At 39.3% G+C, this 22,628-nt stretch overlaps 1 protein-coding gene and 1 long non-coding RNA gene across 2 annotated transcripts in view; one reads left to right on the forward strand and one right to left on the reverse strand.

Moving 5' to 3' along the window:
* The window catches only part of LOC135364415 (uncharacterized), a 124,682-nt gene that overhangs the window by 62,461 nt on the left and 39,593 nt on the right, over window positions 1-22,628 (reverse strand). Inside the window, exon 3 of the long non-coding RNA XR_010411477.1 lies at window positions 7,701-7,779. This is a non-coding gene — a long non-coding RNA (uncharacterized LOC135364415). The remainder of the gene's footprint in view (window positions 1-7,700; window positions 7,780-22,628) is intronic.
* CUNH12orf56 (chromosome unknown C12orf56 homolog) overlaps window positions 1-22,628 on the forward strand; it is a 92,336-nt gene that overhangs the window by 60,224 nt on the left and 9,484 nt on the right. The window contains exons 5-9 of the mRNA XM_045868720.2: window positions 914-987; window positions 7,778-7,922; window positions 14,688-14,794; window positions 16,190-16,279; window positions 21,481-21,604. Coding sequence (XP_045724676.1) covers window positions 914-987; window positions 7,778-7,922; window positions 14,688-14,794; window positions 16,190-16,279; window positions 21,481-21,604 — 540 coding nt within the window. The remainder of the gene's footprint in view (window positions 1-913; window positions 988-7,777; window positions 7,923-14,687; window positions 14,795-16,189; window positions 16,280-21,480; window positions 21,605-22,628) is intronic.

The raw sequence follows: 22,628 nt of genomic DNA on the forward strand, positions 1-22,628 counted from the left end.
GAGAAAAAGCACATATTTCCCCCCTGCCCACCCACCCATCATCCTGCTCTGATATTAAGAATAAGACAGGGGTAAATTCGTCTGGAGTTGTAAATCAGCAACATTTCAGAAATTCTTTCTGACCTGTTAGGCCTCAGCATAAAATAAAAGATTCTTTAGAGAACTTGTTGAACACTGACCCATTTTTTGGGGGGGACCCAGAATGAATGGAAAATGGCAACACTAAAGATTTAAGGGAAAACTAACCCTATTGATAGGGGAATAGTTAACAAAACTATTATATAATCTATACTATGGAATACCACGTAATCATTAAAACGATAGAAGTAAACCTATATACACAGACATGGAAAACTGTCCACCATATATTAAGTGGGAAAAAAAGTCCCAGATTAATATATGTGATGCAATTTAGCTAGTATTAAATATGTATTATAAAAATATCATCTAATATGTATATATTATAGATGTATGTTATAAATAATATGTTTTTATATGCCTAAAAGGATATAAACCATACTGATAATAATATAGTAAGGTACTTTGTTGTTATTGTTATTTTTGATTCCAGTATAATTAACATACAGTATTATATTGGTTTCAGGGGTATAGTAAGGCACTTTTGACTAGTGGGATGGGATGGGGAGGGAGAGACTTTTATCTTTTAGTTTATGCATTTTTGTACTGTTTGATTTTGATAGATAATTTTACTTTATAATGAGCAAATGTCATGTTTAAAACTTTTTAAAAACTATATAAGGAAAAACAATGCCCTGTGGTATTATTTACATAATCAAATCATGTACTATAGCAGGAATTAAGGAATAGATATATGATATTGACTAAAAGCAGGAGAAATTTATTTTCAGTAAACAGAAATTCTAACTATTCCCATCTTTTTTTCCTCTTTCAGAAAGCTACTCTTTTACAAGATCCCCTATATGTTAGTGAGCTCAGTCCTGCTATTGGAAGTCAAAAGCCATATAGGTAAGGAGTGATGATATGCCAGAGCCGCATGGGGGACTGTTCTCTCCTCTTTGCCTCTCCTAACTCCACGTGTTGCTGCCCATCACATTTATACCTCTACTTCCACTCTTTGCCTTGAATTTTAGGTCTGCAAACATAATTACCCACTGGACATCACCTCTCATAGGTCTTACAAGAACCTTAAAGTCAGCATATTCAAAAGAGAACTCAGCATCTTCCTTCTGGGACCTGAACTTCCTCTTGTGTTTCCTAACACAGGGCTTGCTGTCCTTATCCCCACAACACCTAAGCCAGAGTCCCGAATGTCATCTTTACCTTCTCTCTCCCCTTTACCACCTCCCACCCCCACAGCCAGTCAATCACCACAGGATTCATTGTTTTTCTCTAATATATCTGGATAATATCTACTTCTTTCCACTGTCACATGCTCAGCCCAATTCCCTTTGTTCTGAGCTCCTACAGTATTTTCCTACCTGGCCTCTACCTTCATTCTTGACCCTCTCTAACCCACTCTCCATAACCAAAGAAATCTTTTGGGAGCACAAATCTGATCATGTAACTCCCTGCCTTAAAGCCTTTGAATGGCTCCCCATTGTCCTTAGGAGAAGGTCTAAACTCTACAATAGCTTATAAAGATCTTCCTGATGTCTCTTTTCATTTTTCCATCTTCAGCTCTTGTGTCCCCTCAACTCCTGCCCTAAGCTGCTGATCCAAATGATCTTGCAGTTCTCAGAAAGCTCCCTGTTTGGTTTTTTTGTTTGCTTTTTCCTCTATTCTGGAACCCTACTCTCTACTCTTCTTCTTCATGAATGACTTCAACTCATCAAGTCTTAGCTTAATATCCCTTTCTCTAAAAATCATTTCTCAAAGCTTCAATAAGAGGGGCCCCTGAGGGGCACCTGGGTGGCTCAGTCGGTTATGCATCTGCCTCAGGATGGTCTCAGGGTCCTGGGATCGAGCACCCCATCAGGCTCCCTGCTCAGGGGGGAGCCCGCTTCTCCCTCTTCTTCTGCCTGCCACTCCCCCTGCGTGTGCTCTCTCTAATAAATAAATAAAATCTTAAAAAAAAATTTTTTAAACAGATGGGCCCCTCCATAACATCCTGTGCTTCCATCTTGTAGCATTTAACAGTCTCTCTTATGATTGCTTGTTTGATTACGTGCTGCCCTATTATACACTATGCTCCTTAAGGGCCAGGACTGTACCTTGGTCACTGGCACATAGTAGGCTGCCTTTATAGAATGAATGAATAAATTGTTAAAACAATTAAACCTGAATCTGACTTAAAAGTGTGGGCATGTTAGCACTGAAAAGGAATGAGGTCTTGACACGTGTGACAACATGGATGAACCTTGAGGAAATTACACTAAGTGAAATAAGCCAGACATAAAAGGACAAATATTGTATGACTCCACTTATTTGAGGCATTGAGAATAAGCAAATTCATAGAAACAGAAAATAAAATAGAGGTTACTAGGGGCTGAGGGGAGAGGGGTATGGGGACCTACAGTTAATCAGTATAGAGTTTCTGTTTGGGAAGATGAAAAAGTTCTGGAAATGGAGAGTAGTGATGGTTGCACCACATTCTGAATGCACTTAAGACCACTGAATTGTATACCTAAAAATGGTTACAGTGGTAAATTTTATATTATGTATATTTTATTTCAATTTTAAAACAGGTAGGGGTGTGTATGTGTGTGTGTAAGTAAGGGAATAGATAAAACAAGATTGGAAAAATGTTAAAGATTATTGGATCTAGGTGATAGATATATGCTGTTTCTTTTCAATTTTCTCCATTTTTGTGTATGTTTAAAAATTTCCATAATAAAAGTTTGTAAAAGGCTTAAGAAACATAATAAGCAAATATAACAAGTATCTGATTTATATCTTGATTTTAACAAACCAGAAGTAAAAAGACATTTTTAAGACAATAGAGGACATTTGAGTATGGACTGGGTATTAGCCAATACCAAAGAATTATTGATAATTTTGTTGGATGTGATAATGATTATTTTGTAAGAAAATGTTTGTTTTATTTTGAGATATGTTCTGAGGTATGTAGGGGTTAAATAACAATGTTTGTGATTTCTTTTTTTAAAAGATGGTAATACAGATAGCTTAGAATTTCTACATGTTTTAAAAATAGAATTTCCATATATTTTCATATGTTTACTTTACAAAAGTATCAGTTTTAATTTTAGTGCTTATTTAAAGTGATTTTAAAACTAATTGGATAATAAAATAGGCTTTAACTTTGTATATGTGTGACTTGAAATTTGTCCTTGAAAGTCAGAAGGAGAGTTCTACCACTATCTTGACTCAGGAAAAGCATATTTCTTGCAAAGTTAATTCCTGAAGGCAACATATTTAAAATGCAGTAATTTAAAATGCACTGTGAGGAATGTAGTAATATGTATAAGATATACAAGACAGTTCTCTGCCTGCAAGGTACCGTCAGTTTAAAGGGAGTAAATACTCTTTGGGTTTTCAAATTAGAACTCTGTCACAAATGTGAGCTCTGTAACCTCACACGGATGCATAGGGACCACTGTGAATATATACACAGTGCTTTTGAGATAATCTATGATAAGCCTTTTCTAGCTTTAAAGCATTATACAAATGTATTATTTATATAAAATATCCTGAAAATGAAAAAATACAGGAAATCCAGAAAAATGAAAAACACAGGAAAAGCAGAGCTCATCATTAGATCAAGAATCCTTCTTGCCACACCTTTTGGGTGAATTTATGTTTTCTAGCTGATGAAAATATAAAATATCTGTTAAAATTAATGAAAAATTTACCCTTATTCTGAAATTGAATAATGGAGTCTTCTGGCAGTAGACTTTTTATTATTTAAATTAGTCAAAGTTTATCATCTATGTAAAGACAAATATTCTCTGAATGGTCAAAGAAACTGCAACTATATAGAAATATAGACTCCTGAATCTTATATTTATGATGTATATGAGACCTCAATTCATATATGAATTTATTTTTATTTACTTATTTTATTTTTTAAGATTTTATTTATTTATTTGAGAGAGAGATTGAGAGAGAGAGCACATGAGAGGGGGGAGGGTCAGAGGGAGAAGCAGACTCCCTGCTGAGTAGGGAGCCCGATGCGGGACTCAATCCCGGGACTCCAGGATCATGACCTGAGCCGAAGGCAGTTGCTTAACCAACTGAGCCACCCAGGCGCCCTATGAATTGATTTTTAGTATAAGGAGATTAGTGTGCTTTTTCTTACGAAATTTGGTTATTTATTTATTAAAAGATTTTTTTTATTTACTTGAGAGAGAGACAGAGAGCAAGAAGAGAGGCAGAGAGACAAGCAGACTCCGCTGAGCACAGAGCCCACCACAAGGCTCCATCCCTGGACCCTGAGACTTGACCTAACCGAAGTCAGACGCTTAACCGACTGAGCCACTCAGACACCCCTGTTTTGGTTTTTTTGAAAGAAAAGTTTGGTATTACAGTCTGTTATCATAGGTTCCACAAGATAAAAACTGTTTCTATATGGATTGCAGCAAATTGCTGACTAATGGGAAAAATAGGAAAGTCAATTTGAAAGTAATTCTGCTGGTATTCTTTCCAAACTTGTGCTTTTCTAAGCTCATCAGTTTGTGAAAACTACATTCCTGCTATTTTTGCAGTTCTCAGAGAATAGAGGAATTTTATAGTTTTTAAATGCAATGTAATTGTAATTAGAAGTGGATGTATAGGGAAGTGGGATCTCAAAGCTCATTCCTATTTTATACCATTTATTAAATACTTACAGACTAAAGTATCAAAACAATGGGATAGGTACTATAATCCTCTCCATTTTACAGATGAGGAAATTGAGGCACAGAGAGACTAGGTAACTTGCCCATGGTAATTACTCAGCTGAATAGAGGGAGATCTAGAACTCTGATCAGCCTGTCTGACCCCCGTGTTTATAATCGTGTTCTTCTGCCTCTGTGACTTTTTTTTTTTTAAGATTTTGTTTATTTATTTGAGAAAGAGAGCACACATGAGTTGGGGGAGGGGCAGAGAGAGAGAGGGGGAGAAGCAGGCTCCCGCTTCAGCAGGGAGCCCGATGTGGGGGCCGATCTCAGGACCCTGGGATCATGACCTGAGCTGAAGGTAGATGATAAACCAACTGAACCACCCACTCAGTCGTTAAGTGTCTGCCTTTGGCTCAGGTCATGATCCCAGGGTCCTGGAATCGAGCCCCGCATCAGGCTCCCTGCTTGGCGCGAAGCCTGCTTCTCTCTCTCCCACTCCCCCTGATTGTGTTCCCTCTCTTGCCGTGTCTCTCTCTGTCAAATAAATAAATAAATAAATAAATCTTAAAAAAAAAAAAACACAACAAAAAACAACTGAGCCACCCAGGCACCCCCTGCCTCTGTGACTTCTATCACTGAATTCTTGTTTTTTTAAATATTTTATTTATTTATTTGTCAGAAAGAGAGAGCATAAGCAGGGCGAGGCGTCTCTATCACTGAATTCTTGATGATCATTTCTCTTTCAGGGTCTCCACTAGAAAAGAACTGTTTTTTGGGGAAGTCTCCACTAGAAAAGAGACTGTTTTTTGGGGAAGTTAATAAGGGCGGCTCATTGGGATACCTGGGTGGCTCAGTCAGTTAAGCGTCTGCCTTCGGCTCAGGTCATGACCCCAGGGTCCTTGGATTGAGTCCCATGTCAGGCTCCTTGGTCAGTGGGGAGCCTGCTTCTCTCTCTGCCTGACGCTCCCGCTGCTTGTGCTCTCTCTTTCTCTGACAAATAAATAAATAAAATCTTTTTTAAAAAAATAAAAGAGCCTCATTGACTGGATAGAGAAGATCGCAGATTTAAAAAAAAAAAAATGGGGGAGGTAGTGGGCAAGAGCCAAGATTCCATGTAGTAGTATTGGGATAAATGGTTGGTATCAAGATTTATGGAGTAGGTGGTAAAAATATATATATATATATTTTGACAGAGAGAGAGACAGCGAGAGAGGGAACACAAGCAGGGGGAGTGGGAGAGGGAGAAGCAGGCTTCCCGCGGAGCAGGGAGCCTGATGCAGGGCTCGATCCCAGGACACTGGGATCATGACCTGAGCTGAAGGCAGATGCTTAATGACTGAGCCACCCAGGCGCCCCCCCTTTTTATTTTAAATATTAAAAATATTTTTAATTCAAGTCAGAAATTCTAGGAAGTTTCCATCAACCTACACAGAACATGAAATGCCTCTCCTAACATTACTTTGCACCCTTCTTTTCTTTCTTTTTCTTTTTTTTTTAAAGATTTTATTTATTCATTTGAGAGAGAAAGAATGAGACAGAGAGAGAGCATGAGAGGGGGGAGGGTCAGAGGAAGAAGCAGACTCCCCACTGAGCAGGGCACTGGATGTGGGACTCGATCCCGGGACTCCAGGATCATGACCTGAGCTGAAGGCAGTCTCTTAACCAACTGAGCCACCCAGGTGCCCCTCCACTTACTTTAAAGTAAGCTCCAGTAAGCTCCCAACGTGGGGCTTGAACTCATGACCCTGAGATCAAGAGTCACACACTCTACTGACTGAGCCAGCCAGTATGAACTTGGACAGGTCACTTAACCTCTCTATCATCCTATAAATGCAACAGTAATTCCCAGTTCTGCCCTCTTAGTGGGACTGAATGAGCTAGTCCATGAAAAGTGCCCAGGACAGGTACACAAATCACGACAACAGGGCAAAATAGGATTAGTGTGATATATAAGTGTGGAAAAAGTGCTATGGGAGAGGTTCCCCATTCATGGTGGAACTAGGGGAAGGTTTAAGGGGAAGGTGTTCCTCTTTTCAGCAAAGCCAGCTTTTCCTGAACTGTGGAACACACATGGGTCAGTGACAAGAGATGAAGGCATTTGGTACTCTGACATGGCAGGAAATAACTTCGAATTCCATAGTGGAAAAGTGATTCCTTTTCCAACTAGTCCAATGTCATTAGGGAGAACCTCTCAGCTTGGTGCCAAAAATGGCAGCTCTCTAACACGTGCTCATCTGCCTTTCTGTCAAAGAGAGGGAGGCCTTAGGCTTGGAATGTGGTGCATCAACTTAGAACTTGTGATGCTTTCATGCTATTTTTACAGTTACCTGCTATTTATGGCACATGATACTGGTTCTCCCTGTAAAGTAGTGATACAAAGTTTTCTTTATAAATAAACTTCTTGGGGCGCCTGGGTGGCTCAGTTGCTTAGGTGTCCGACTCTTGGTTTCAGCTCCAGTCATGATCTCAAGGTCATGAGATCAAGCCCCTGGTTGGGCTCTGTGCTCAGCGTGGAGTCTCCTTGAGATTCTCTCCCTCTCTCTGTCCCTCCCTCTGCTCCCATGTGTGTGTGCATGTGCTTGTTCCCTCTCTCAAATAAATAAAATCTTACATAAATAAACTTCTCTACACACACACACAAAGTGAGTTGATTTAAAGAAAAAATATGAAGCAAATAATATTACGTATGGTTCATTCAGTATGGTAAATGGTATGTGGACAAACCGTGGGCTAGGGAATGAAAGAGGGACAACAGTTTCTGAGGGACACTGAGAGTATTCCTGATGTGCTGGATACCACTTGAGTAAAGGGGCATGGGGAAAAGTATGTCTGGAGAGTAATAAAAAGTTCAATCTGGGGAAAGCAAGGTTCATTACTAATGAGTAATAAAGCTAGAAGCACAAAACTATGTTAAAATTCCATTAGTAACAAAGTTTTACAAACCTGTCAATAATCGTTGATATTCCTCAACTGCTGTTTACCATTTTTCACATGGAAATTTTTTTCTTGTGTTTCTGCAGATCTGAGGAGAAAATTAAGCACTTCAGTCAACTTAAATCTGAACTTTTTCTTAAAGACAATACTTTGAGGAAGATATTTTGCTTAATTACGGAACTTAAAGTAGCAGCCCAGAAAAACTTCATTCTGAAACGGCTTTTCTGGAAAGTAGGTGTTTTGTTTTATTTTTAATCTTTGAAACTTGTTCCACCTGTTTATCAAATGCAGTATAATCAAGCACAAAGTAAAATACAAATAAATGTCTTGTATTCAGAGCTGTATTTTATTTTATTTTAGAGGGAAAGAGAGAGAGCGCATGTGGGGGTAGGGAGGAGCGCAGAGGGAGAGGGAGAGAGAGAATCCTCCAGCAGACTCCCCACTGAGCGTAGAGCCCCAAGTCGAAATCAAGAGGCAGACTCTCAACTGACTGAGCCACCCAGGTGCCCTGATGGAGGCTGTATTTTAAAATGTTGACTAAATTTAATGCAATCATGACTCAGTACTTGAAATGTAACATAATCCATAATGTGTGTGTGTGTTGCAGGGGAGATGGGGAAAGAGGACAGTGGCAGCAAAAAGACAATACCTTACCTGGGTTGGGTTGGTGAGTCAAAGATAATTAGAGGGGAAGCTTCTGGCATGCAAGATGTATGAGTACAGACAGTGAGATGGAAAAGCAGATTTCAAGGAAGTTTTACCTTAAAACTTACAATAAGTATACAATAAAAATATAATGAAAAAAGATTACTTTTGAGTGTAGGACTATTTTTTTTTTTTTAAAGATTTTATTTATTTATTTGAGAGAGAGAATGAGATAGAGCATGAGAGAGGGGAGGGCCAGAGGGAGAAGCAGACTCCCCACCGAGCAGGGAGCCCGACGCGGGACTCGATCCTGGGACTCCAGGATCATGACCTGAGCCGAAGGCAGTCACTTAACCAACTGAGCCACCCAGGCGCCCCTTGGACTATTATTTTTAAAAAAGGTGACTCTTAGGGAGTCAAAGCAGCCTAGCGCTCACTCAGCAAGTTACAGACTTACTCTACAAGACTTACTTATCTTCATTTTCAGTTTCAGGTGAAGGGATTCAGAAGCCCCAGTGAGTACTGGTGTGGTGCTAATGAGGCCTAAGTGAGGGGGTGAGCCCTGCCTTGGGTGGAGCTCATGTTGACTGCTATATGTTGTATCCGAATTCTGGCCAGTGGTCTCATAGTTGGCAACCTTTTATTGAGCAGCTGTAAAGTGCACAGCTTCCCCAAACATACAAGACAGTCCTGGCCATTTCTTAGATTCTACGTGCTTCACATGTAGGATGACCAACCATGTGGGTTTGCCCAGACTTGGGTGACCAACGTTCCCAGTTTGCCTAGGCCTGAGGAAGTTCGCAGGATATGGGACTTTCTGTACAAAACCTAGGACCATCTCAAGCACACTGGGATGGTTGATCACCCTAATTAGAGGGCATATTAGCTATGTAGAATAGTATGTCAAATGTCCCGTAACACTGAAACAGTAAACGACGATGTTGTGCTACAGTCTAAAGGCTTATACTGCCTACACCGTGTTAGGAATAGAACATTCAGGTTTTGACTCCGAAACTTCAGAGGACTGTGGAGAATATAGGGCCAGGCATCGAAATGACACCCAAGATGATTATGAACATGGAAATGGAGTTCATGTGGAAAGGCTAAGGAAATTGGTATATCCCACCCAAATATTCCTCTCCAGTCCATCCCACACATGGCATCAGTTTAATCTATCACTGTGTTGACCTCGCTGGCTCAAAAACCTCTGGTGGCCCTCCCTACTAAGTACAAATACTTTGTTTGGCATTTAAGGCTCCTCACTAATGACCACTGTCACAGACTGCAAGTTTGGACAGGCATGGCCTTTATTTTAGCAAGGTGGGTTTTCAGGAAGGGGCCAACATCTATCTACATAGGGCAGGCACTGGGCGAACTAACCCAGCTGTAGATGCTCCCAGGGAAGGCCCAGTGCTCAAGGGTGAGAGTGATCTCTACATAGTGTGCAAAATGAAACATCAGGGCATTCCAGCATGTGGGTGGATTACACCCAAATGTCTGCACAAACATTTGGCACCATGAAGATCTGATTGTTTAGAGTTTGGCAACAGGGTCTCATGGAATGTTGGGTTGGGGAGGTAACAAGGATAAAAAGGTTGTCAAGAGTAAACCTAGCAGCTGAGAGAGGACTGGCAAGGGACATAGCACAGGGCCCAGAGAAGTCCACTTAGATAAACCGGACACTATCATGAGACTGGATTTAAAGCAGATGGCTAGGTAGGAGAACTGAGGTACCTCCTACAGGTTAGACTAGGAAGAAAGGTGTTGATGTTGAATACCAGAGTGTTGGTCTGCAGGCCATTTAAGTGTCTCTCATCTTAAAATGGGCCTGATGCAGGTGGCTTTGGCTGTGGAGCAAAAGAAAGATGTAGAGAAAGAGAATGAAGCTAGGCCTAACCAACTCAACCCCACACTTCATTGTTTTCACCTTTTTCCTCTAAAAGCTCCAGGCACGTGGGATGACTCAAACACCCTGCCCTTTCCAGCCCTTCCTCATTTTCCCCTACTGTTCACCATCTCTATGCTACTCCTTCCATTTTTTCCTGTTAAAATCCTACCCACTCATTCTTCAAGGCTCAGCTCAAATGCTGTTCTTCCACCTTTCCTGTCATCCTCCACGGGGAACTTTGGAAACTTCCTCTTTCTCATCTGTTATGGCAGAACCTTCTTCAATGTTCTTTAATCTGTGCTGTTCAATAAAGTAGCCACTAGCCACACTGAATGTGGCCAGTGACTAAGGAAGTGAAATTTAAATTTTATTCCATTTAATCAATTTAAATTTAAATAGCACCATGTGGCCAGTGGCTACCTATTGGACAATGCAGTTCTATGGCATCTCTCATAGCACCTTCTCTTTAACAATTCAACAAATATTTACTGCATGCCTGTTCTGTGCCAGGCATTAGAAAAGCGAGCATGAGTAAGATAGAGTTCGTACCCTCAAGATTAGCACAGATACTCTCCTTTTCACTATAGTCATTGGCATATTATTCTTATTTACCATTATATGCTATAAGCTTCTTCAGGACAAGCATGTGTCTTACTCATCTTTGTATTCTCCCTAAGGCCTAACGCAATGCCATGTTTATACCAGGCGCCATAATCAATTCATATTGAAATGAAAGTTTATTCTCTTGTAAAAAATTAACCTGATCAGAAATCTAGGAATAGGAAACAAACTGAGGGTTGCTGGAGACGAGGGGCGTGGGGGGATGGAGTAACTAACTGGGTGATGGACATTAAGGAGGCCATGTGATGTAATGAGCACTGGGTATTATATAAGACTGATGAATCACTGACTTCTACCTCTGAAACCAATAATACATTATATGTTAATTAATTGAATTTAAAAATATTTAAAGAAAGATGTCTTTTAAAGTAAATTTATCCAAGTAAAAAAGTTAAAAAAAAAAAAAGAAGTCTAGGAATAGAACATTCATGTTCTGTTGCTTAATTGAAAACATTGCAGCTGTCCTTTAATGTAATGTCCTTAGATGGACTAAAATAGATCTTCTAATTCAGCTGTCAAAAATGAGAGGCCAAGGGGCGCCTGGCTGGCTTAGTTGGTAGAGCATGTGACTCTTGATCTCAGGGTCGTGAGTTTGAGCCCCATATTGGACATGGAGCCTACTTAAAAAAAAAAAAAAATGAGAGACCAAAATGAATAGAGAGGGAAATAAAAGGCATATGGGCAGTCTCCTATTTGTGGTCTTTCCACACATGGTGTGGGTCCTCTGCCCACCACCATGCCACCAAGACCTGGTAGCCTTATGTTCTCTTTCTTTAATCCATAACCACAATCTAGTCTCATATTCGCTTATACAGTTAACATATATAATAACAAAAGTCAACATTTTTATCTTCTTTTAAGAGCTTTTTTCTTTTATCTTTTTATTAAGTGGGCTCCACTGGAGCCCAACGTGGGGCTTGAACTCACAACCCTGAATCAAGACCTAAGCTGAGATCAAGAGTCAGACACTTAACTGACTGAGCCACCCAGGGACCCCTAGGAGCTTTTTTCTTTAAACAGTTATCATGGCTTTATGCTTAAGCAGTGGCCTTCCAACTTTGTGCTGGGTTCCCTGGAGAACATGAGGCTGTGTGAAGCTTCCTTAAGAACCCTTCACTGGGGTGGCGAGATTAGAGGCATCTCTAATTTTTGGTTCCTGGGTAAGATGATGGAAAATTATACATATAATAATTTCATATAAATAAAATCTTACAAATATATATAATTGTATATAAATATATTATGTATTATAAATTATAAATGCACACACACACAATTTCCCCTTTTGAAATCATCTGTATGGGGTATAATTTTCTTTTAGGTAATCTCTCTCTTTTTTTTTACAATTTTCTTACAAATTATGAGAACCTTTTTTGGTAGGTTGACTAAACTACAGGCTTTAGGACAGATACCATGTCTGTTTGTCTGCCTTGCTCAAGGTAGTATCTCATTACCTAGCATAGTACCTGCTACATACCTGGCAATCAGTAGTTAGGTGTTCAGTGAATGAATGAGTGAAGGAAAGAGTTCTCCATTCATGTTCCTTCCTAACCCTTTTTCTCCATGAGGTTCTTTTTTAATTCAACAATTGTTTTTATTGTGGTAAAAAACACATAGCACAAAATTGTAAATTTACAATTTTAGCTATTTTTAAGTGTATAGTCCAGTGGTATTAAGTAGGTACATTATTGTGCAACCATCTCCAGAACTCTTTTCATCTTGCAAAACTGAAACTATACTCATTAAACATTAACTCCCCATTCACCCCTTCCTCCAGCCCCTGGCAGCACCATTCTTTTTCCTCCTATGAGTTGAATTTCTCTAAATATCTCATGTAAGTGGAATCACTCAGTATTTGTCTTTTTATCACTGGTTTATTTCACCTAGCATGTCTTCCAGGTTCATCAGTGTTGTTACATATGTAAAAATTTGCTTCCTTTTTAAGGCTGAATAATATTCCATTGTATGTAAAGACCACATTTGCTTATCCATTTTCCATTGATGGCTACTTGGGTTGCTTCCACATTTAAGCTACTGTGAACATCACCATTGTGAATATGGGTGTGTAGATATCTCTGAGATCTTGCTTTCGATTCTTTTGGGCGTGTACCCAGAAATGGGATTGCTGAATCCTATGGTAATTCTATTTCTTATTTTTTGAGGAACCATCATACTGTTTTCCACAGCAGCTGCACCATCGTACATTCCCACCAACAATGCATGTGGGTTCTAGTTTTCTCACGTCTTTGTCAACAGTTGTTATTTTCTGATTTTTTGTAGTTTTGATTTGCATTTCTGTAATGATTAGTGATGTTGAGTATTTTTTCATGTGCTTTTTGGCCATATGTATATCTTCTTTGGAGAAATTATTGGGATATTTTAAGGGTTTTGGTTTAAAGAGTTTTGACAAACGTACATACCTGTATAACCACCACCCCAATCAAGATTTAGAACACTTCTATCACCCCAAAAGGCTCATACCCTTTGGCAGGCAGTTTCCTCCCATCTGTGGCCCTGGGCAGTCACTGTGCTTTCTGTCACTATAGATTAGTTCTACCTGTCCTAGGATTCCACTTACCCGGAAATGTACACTCTGTACTCTTTTGTGCTGGCTTCCTTTGGCGTAAGAGTTTTGAGATTTCTCCGTGTTGTTGCAGGGTGGTGGAAGATACCTTAAGAATAAAAGTTCCTGAACTAGTGAGCAGGTTGGAGATCACAATAATAACTGATAAATTTACTAAGCACTTGTGATGTGCTGAGCACCATTCAGGCTTTACAGATGGTATCTTATTGCAACCCCATCAGGTGACATTAACTCCATTTTAGACATGAACTAAGTAACAGAGTGTGTAAGTGACTTGCCAGGTACCATACAGCTAACCAGTGGCAGAGCTGGGATGTGAACTCAGAGTTAGTGTATAAAGCCACCACAATGTGCTCATTTCCCAGGGCCCTGGTCAATGGCAGCTCTTCTCAGAGGGCCCGGCATACAATCTGCTTCTTCTCCTCTTGTTCCTCTCTCCATCTGCCCTGCTCCGTCTCTTCTCATGCCCTACCACCTAAATAAAGGTACACATAATACCTGTCTAAACAAAGAGTCTAATTTGTCACTAGTAAAAAAAGTCCTGGGGGGGGGGGGAATGAATAAGAGAGGAAAAGAAAAGAGAAGCAATTACATTATATTTCTCATTAGTACCAACTTGCTTGATTTCATGGGCCAGTGCTTATTTCATGCTCGATTTATCTCATGAGACCGTGCAGAAGCACAAAAAAACTGGTTCGCACACTCTTAAGTCAGTGTTTATATTCTCCTGGAGATGGCAATCGACATTTCCACTGTATTAACAGAATTATTAGTATCATTCTTCACTGTCTTCATTAGGCTATACCAGTGCTGTGCCTTTACTTTTAGGTTAGCAAACATTTTTAAAAAGTATTTTTCTAGCCATTATTCATTGTATCCTCACAAAGGCCAAATTACTTTGGAAAGGCAGGAATTATAGTAGCCTCCATTTAATATAGTATTCCCAGGTTACTGAATGATTTGCCTGAGATTATACACCTACTTCTGGAGGGTCTTCAATATTAATGGTAGAGCCGGGCCCACTGGGAATCTCTCAGCCTCACCCCCTGGGCTTTAGCTCTAGCTCTGTTCACCAGGACAGTGGTCTCCTGGTTGTAAGTAAAAAGTGTTTTCAATTTGGGTTATGCTATTATTAATGAGAGATATTATAATTCATTTCGTCCCCAAAGAATAAATAATGTCTTCATATTTTTATTATGTAAAGATAGAGTTTTACCAACTGATACCTAATGACCATCTTTCCTGCTTGCTTTCACAGACCAGTGACCTTTTTTATTTCCTGGTGAACAAACTTCATGAGTACTTGCCAGAGTCTAGGGATAAGAGCATACTTCAAAATAAAAGCCAAAGGGCTGATGAGCTGGTGTAAGTACTAACTGGATAGTCATAGATTTTTCTTCCCTTAGGGTATTAAAGATAAATGGAAGGCCCTGGATAAAATATTGTATTAATGTATTAATGATTAATGGTGCTGCAAGTTTTGCTTCACATAGGTTTTTAAAAATAGCATTCATTTTGTTCTACTTTTTTGGGGGGGAGGAGCAAAGGAGGAGGGAGAGAGAAAATCTTTTATTTATTTATTTTAAGATTTTATTTATTTATTTGACAGAGAGAGACACAGCGAGAGAGGGAACACAAGAAGGGGAAGTGGGAGAGGGAGAAGCAGGCTTCCCGCCGAGCAGGGAGCCCGATGTGGGGCTCGATCCCAGGACCCTGGAATCATGACCTGAGCCGAAGGCAGACGCTTAACGACTGAGCCACCCAGGGGCCCCAGTAGAGAGAAAATCTTAACCAAGTTCCACACCCAGCTCAGAGTCTGACACAGGGCTAGATCTCGCAACCCCGAGATCATGACCTGCCCCTGGAATTGTAAGTTTAATCGACTGAGCTACCCAGGCGCCCCTATTCTATTTTTTAAAGAAGGGCTATAGGGGCGCCTGGGTGGCTCAGTCGGTTAAGTGTCTCTGCCTTTGGCTCAGGTCATGATCTCGGCGCCCTGGGATCCAGCCTGGCTTTGGTCTCCCTGCTCAGTGGGGGAGTCTGCTTCTCCCTCCCCCTCCACTCGTGTGCTCTCTCTCCCTTAAATAAATAAAATCTTTTAAAAAAATAAAGGCTATATAAGAAACTAGTAATATTGGTTGTCCCAAAGGAAAAAAAAATGGGCGTCTGGGGGAAAGACACCTTTCACTGTATTCCTTTTTTTACCTTTGAAATTTTGAGCCAAATATTACCTACTTGAAAAAGTTAAAATTATTAAAAATAATTTTATTTTATTTATTTATTTTCACAGCGAGAGAGTGCGTGCACACACAAGCAGGTGGAGTGGCAGAGGGAGAGGGAGAAGCAAACTCCCCACTGAGCAGGGAGCCCCATGTGGGGCTCGATTCCAGGACCCTGGGATCATGACCCAAGCTGAAGGCAGACGCTTAACCAACTGAGCCACCCAGGCGCCCCTAAAAATAATTTTAAAATAGTGTGTGATTATCAGAAAAAAATGTTAAGGACAAAAAACCACTATGAAAATGACTTTTAATCCTGACATTCAGCTATTAATTAATTCATTGAACAAATATTGTTGAGTGTTTAGTATGCAGCAATCACAGAGTAGGGACTCAGACAATTAACATACAGAATTTCCTTTCCATACGTTTTTCTGTATAGATATCTGAGAGCAATTCTATCAAGGATTACTAATTTTGTGAAATTCTGAACTTGTAATGCAATCATGCCACTTCTGTGCTTTTTTTCTTTGTTTTCTAGAGCATGCATTGAAATTATACAGACTCTGGGACTGATGTTCAGAGAAACAGAAACTGAGTCATCGCGCCTGAACACATTGGCAGCTAAGAAGTAAGGTCTTTTAGAAGACACTGGCACCTTGTAGATACAACCCATTAATTACTCCATTGAGTGTCTTCCAAAACTCATAGCTCTCTTATTTCTCTGTTCAATCCCTTTATAAGTATATTAAAATTCTTTGTCTCTCCACTTCCTTCTGTGATGAACAGATTAATTGGCACATAGTGAGTTCTCTCTGTCTCTCTGGATTATTAAGGGTACAAAGATTTTCTTAGCATAATTTTATCTTTTGTCATTGTCTGGTGGGGCTTGAAAAAGCCCAAATGCCCCATCATACTTTAAAAGCCAGGGGTTCTCTGGGGCGCCCGGGTGGCTCAGATGGTTAAGCGTCTGCCTTTGGCTCAGGTCATGATCCCAGGGTCCTGGAATCGAGCCCCACGTCTGGCTCCTGGCTCAGCGGGGAGTCTGCTTCTCCCTCTCCCTCTGCTTCTCCCCCTGCTCATGCTCTTTCTCTTTCTATCTCTGTGTCTCGAATGAATAAATAAAATCTTTAAAAAAAAATAAAAGCCGGGCACCTGGGTGGCTCAGTCGGTTAAGCGACTGCCTTCGGCTCAGGTCACGATCCTGGAGTCCCGGGATCGAGTCCCGCATCGGGCTCCCTGCTCGGCAGGGAGTCTGCTTCTCTCTCTGACCCTCCTCCCTCTCGTGCTCTCTGTCTCTCATTTTCTCTCTCGCAAATAAATGGATAAAATCTTTAAAAAAATAAAAAATAATAAAAAAAATAAAAATAAAAGCCAGGGGTTCTCTACTAGAATTTTACAGAGTACCCTTATACCCACATAACAGAAAGATTATATTGTAAAGGGAGGAGTTAATAGTAGCTTCATTTAATATATAATTGTGTGACCTTGAAGTGAATGACGGTGGGGGGGTTTATTAACATATAGAGTAAGCTGCTATAATAAAGATACACTAAAATATGTGGTCCACAGAAGATAGAAATTTATATCTTTTTCACATACTAGTCCAGAGTAGATAGTCAAGCTTTCCTCTAGAAGATCAACCAGAGACCTAGGTTCCTTCCCTTTTGTTGCTCTGACATCTTTTATTATGCTGTCTCTGTCCCCATGGTTTATTATGCTATCCCTGACTGACCTTCGTGACTTCATTAAACCCTATGGGGTGCAGGAAGAGAAGTAGAAGGCAAGCAAATTTCCTCTGTAAGAGAGGCATATTAGGCTTTTCTGCTCACATTCTATTGATGGGGACTTTAGGCATATGCCCGTATCTAGCTGCAAGAGAAGTTGGATGTGTCTGTAGTTGCATGGCTCTGTACCTAGCTAAACTCTGGATGGTGATATGGACACCTATTATTAAAAGGAAGAATAAAAGAGTGTACAATAGGGGGACAATAGCATTCTTTGCCACAGAAAATACGTGTTTGCATATTTTGTATATTATCTGCTTGATCTTTTTATATGATTTATAGACTATGAATTACATCCTGAGCCAGCGTTCTATAATCTTAATTTTTTCCCACCCTCAACTGTTTATTTAAATTTTCTGTATTAGAAAGTAGAAGGAAAATGAGGGCTGTGGGCTCTAAAACATGTGAACTAGGGAGAAGAATAAAAACTTTTAGTAATGTTTGTTCTGGGTGTTTATTAGAGAACTTTACAAATGAATTTCGATGATAATATTCATGAACATTTCTTAAGCAACCTGCTCTGTGCCAGGGACTATGGGCGTACTATGCTGTATATCAGGATGGCCAAACATTTCTATTAAGGGCCATAGAGTAAACATTTTTGGCTTTTCAGGCCATAGAGTCTCTGTTGCAGCTACTCAACTTTGTCACTGTATCATAAAAACAGTCAAAGACAATATATAAATGAATGAGCACAGCTCTGTTCCAATAAAGCTTTATTTATAAAAATAGGTTCTGGGCTATTTGGCCTGCAGGCCATAGTTTGTTGACCCCTGCTTTACAGCAAACAAGGAAGACTCACTCTATTACTCTCTTATTTTCTCTGAATACTTTTTTTTTTAAAGATTTTATTTTTTTAAAAGTAATCTCTATACCCAACGTGGGGCTTGAACTTAAAACTCTGAGATCAAGAGTTGCATGCTCTACTGACTGAGCCAGCCAGGAGCCCCCTCTGTATACTTCTTTATGCAGTTGATAGTACCATTTCCCCAATCTCCAGGATAGAGATTCAAGATTACTTCTTATATTTTTATCTTGCCACATTGAATTATTGCTGAATCATGTTACTCTTTTTGTCCACCTTTTGATCCCTACCTCTCTCAATCTGAGTTGAAAAACCATCACTCTTACTAACCTCTGCTCTGTTTTTAATTGTTCTGTCTTAACTTGGTTTGGCCACATCAGCCCTACTATAGCAAGCCTCTTTCCTGATATGACTAATTCTTTTCATGTATTTCAATGTATATATTATATTGCTATAATAGAGTCTGGTTGTCATACTAATGTTTCAGCCAATTTTGACATGCATAGGGTCAAGTCATGTTACCTGTAGCCTTAACTAGTGCAGCTAATGTCTAATATAACTGCATTAGTCTTCTATTACCCTGTAACAAATCACTGTAAACTCAGTGGCTTAAAACAATATAAATTGTTTATCCCACAGTTTCTGTGGATCAGGAAATCTGGGCATAGCTCAGTTGGATCATCTTGCTCTGGTTTTCACAAGATGGCAGTCAATGTGTCGGCTGGGGCTGCAGTCTCATCAGAGGCTTAGGGTCATCTTCCAAGCTCATTTGGGTTTTTGTGGCCAGCATTAATTTCTTTATAGCTATAAACTCACGATGGCTTGCTTTTTGGCAGGAGACTATCTCTGAGCTCAGAGAAGCTCTAAGCACTCTTTGAAGGGCTCAAATGGATAATCAGGCTCACCCAGAATAATCTCCCTTTGATTAACTCAAAAGTCAACAAATTAGGAATCTTAATTATGTATGCAAAATCCCTTTACCTTTCTCATCTAACATAACATAATCACAGGAGTAAGAGCCTAATATATTCACAGGTCCTGTCCATACTTAAGGGGAAGGGATTATTTAAGGTGTATATACCAGGGGGCAAAAATCTTGGAAGCCATATTAGAATTCTGCCTAACACAATAACACAGACCGACTTATAAGACCATGAGTTTACCTTTCAAAGTCTGTATATATATTATAAAATATATTGCAATGCATTCAAAATTCTCACATTGGAAATAATAACAATCTAAACAATGAAAGTATCAAAATTGTTGGCACCATTTTTTAAGGCTGTGATGTCAATCCTATAATAAAGTCTTTATTTTGGGGATGAAACTACCATTTAGATTAAAATTTCTTCTATTATTGACCTAGTGGATTTTAAATAGTGTCAGCAGGAGGAGTAGACTTCAAATTAAATTCCATTTGAGCAAATAAAAAAGCATTTAATCATTTCAGCATTTTCCTCTTTATTTTTTTCATAAGTAAAGATTTTATTAGCTCAACTCAGTTCATTGAATTCTTCTTGAAATGTGCCATAAATCCATTCATATTTTAATACTGTTATGGTTGAATTCATATATTATCACGGAAAGTTACCCAGAATTTGAGAGTCCCTTCCCTTAACCCTGGATATATGATACTTGGAAAAGAAGCTGTTGCTGAAAATAAAGGACTTTAAATAGATCAGTAAATGGAATGTCATTTCAAACTTAATATCAGGAAAAGCTTCTAAATGAAATGTTTTGTTGATTTTTGGAAGGATCTTCTAAAAGTAAGATTGGCCATTTCCACTCTGGAAAACAGTATGGAGGACCTCAAAAAACTAAAAATATAAGTACCATATGATCCAGTAATTCTATTTCTGGGTAGTTATCCAAAGAAAATGAAAACACTAATCCAAAAAGATGTATGTAACCCTATGTTTACTGCAGCATTATTTACAATAGCCAAGATATGGAAGCAACCTAAATGTCTACTGATAGATGAATGGATAAAGAAGAATATTATTTTGCTATAAAAAAGAATGAAATCTTGCCATCTGTGACAACGTGGATGGACCTAGAGGGTATTATCCTAAGTAAAATAAGTCAGACAAAGACAAATACCATATGATTTCACTTATATGTGGAATCTAAAAAACAAAGTAAACAAACAAGTAACAACAAAAAGAGAAACTGACTCATAAATACAGAGAACAAACAAGTGGTTGCCAAAGGGGGGAGAATGGGGGGAATGGGTAAAATAGGTAAAGGGGATTAAGAGGTACAAATTTAAAATAAGTAAGTCACGGGGATGAAAAGTATGGCATAGGGAATATAGTTAGTCATACGGTAATAACTTCATTTGGTGACCGATGGTAACTATACTTATCGTGGTAAGCATTTGATAATGCATATAATTGTTGAATCACTATCTTATACACCTGAAACTAATGTCAACCAAATTTCAATTTAAAAATTTTAAAAAGAGTCCTAGAGTCAAAAAACCTGTGATTAAATAAGCATTAAGAAAAGCTTCATACAGCAGTTTCTTTGTCCTGGAGATACACAGTGCATATGAGTATATTAAAACTTCTGTGAAGTCCAATAGTAAAGATATCCAATGAACCGGTTTAACCAAGTATCTCCTATACCTCTTTCGACCACAGAATCTATTTTGACTATAATACTGCCTGGAATTAATAGTCCATAAAAAAGCCCTTTGTGGGGGAGGGCAGAAAGAGCCCTTTGGAAAATACTGCTTTAACTGAAATCACCCAGATTTCCCTTAAGTCCAGACTTACTAAGTTTTCTAAGCTATGTGAACTTCTAGAACTATACTCGCTTTGAGGGGTGCCTGGGTGGCTCAGTCTGTTAAGTGATGGACTCTTGATTTTCAGCTCAGGTCATGATCTCAGGGTCGTGAGATTGAGCCCCGGGTCAGACTGAGTGCTGGGCGTGGAGCCCACTTAAGATTCTCTCTCTCCCTCTCCTTCTGCCCCTCCCACCCCTGCTCTCGCACTTGTGCACACTCTCTTTAAAAACAAAAACAAAACTTGCTTTGAGTCAAAAGACCAAGAAATTATATATTTTCACTTAAATGTTTTACCACTACTTAATTGTCTGCATGTCCAAGGATCCAAAAGTTCAGTCAAGAATGGTCTGCAATGCTTTATACTTTTAATTGTAGTCAGTGTCTACAAACTTGGCTTTACTGTTTTTCTTTTCAAACTTTATTCATCAATTGCCTTTTATTTATTTTTTCAGGGGAACATTATTTAATCTTTTGGTAATTTTAATTAGTGAACCTCAGATTCCAAAATCTTGTCCTGTGTTTGATATCCAGTTGGTGGCTGACTCAACTTTAGTTGAGATGTCTTTCGATGCTGAGGTGAGATGAGATTTTGGGGGTAGACTAAATATAATATGTAGGGGTGCCCTGGCTTTCTGTCTTCTAATGTGGAGCATGATATTGTAGAATATAGAAATATAATTTAATCAAAGAGTAAATATTTTGCCATTAACCTCAAAACTTAGATAGCTATTCTGTCAATATTAATGTATCTGTTTTATACATTTTTTTAAAAGATTTTATTTATTTATTTGAGAGAGAGAGAATGAGAGAGAGCACATGAGAGGGGGGAGGGTGAGAGGGAGAAGCAGACTCCCCGCTGAGCAGGGAGCCCGATGCGGGACTCGATCCAGGGACTCCAGGATCACGACCTGAGCTGAAGGCAGTCGCTTAACCAACTGAGCCACCCAGGCGCCCCTGTTTCATACATTTTAAAGTATGTATACTGGGGTGCCTGGCTGGCTCAGTCAGTTAAGCATCTGCCTTCAGCTTAGGTCATGATCTCAGGGTCCTGGGATTGAGTCCCGCATCGGGTTCCCTGCTCAGTGGGAAGCCTGCTTCTCCCTCTGCCTGCCATTCCCCCTGCTTGTGCTCTCTCTCTCAAATAAATAAAATCTTAAAAAAAAAAAAAAAGAAAACAATAAAGTATGTATACTAAGAAAAATAAAGTATGTATACTAAGGAAAATAATTAGTATTCAGTATGTATTCGATAAATCTGTTTGTCTCTATACAAAATATTTATGTATATCTAATTCCACAGTAGGGGTCTAATAGTAAAAAAGCACTTTTTTTTTTTTAAGATTTTACTTACTTGAGAGAGAGCGAGAGCAAGAGAGAGAGAGAGAGAGAGGACAAGCAGGAGGGAGGGAGGGAGGAGAGGGAGAAGCAGGGAGCCCGAGGCAGGACTCAATCCCAGGACCCTGGGATCATGACCTGAGCAGAAGGCAGACGCTTAACCAACTGAACCACCCAGGCGCCCAAAAGAGCAGTCTTTAAAAGATTTTAGGGCTAACTCTCTTGCCTTAGTTTACCATCTCCTTATCTATCCAAGTAGTGCAAAC

Source organism: Mirounga angustirostris, unplaced genomic scaffold (genome assembly GCF_029215605.1).
Source record: "Mirounga angustirostris isolate CCGP_5_RB_7025 unplaced genomic scaffold, mMirAng1.0.hap1 SCAF_5, whole genome shotgun sequence".
Classification (NCBI taxonomy): Eukaryota; Metazoa; Chordata; class Mammalia; order Carnivora; family Phocidae; genus Mirounga; species Mirounga angustirostris.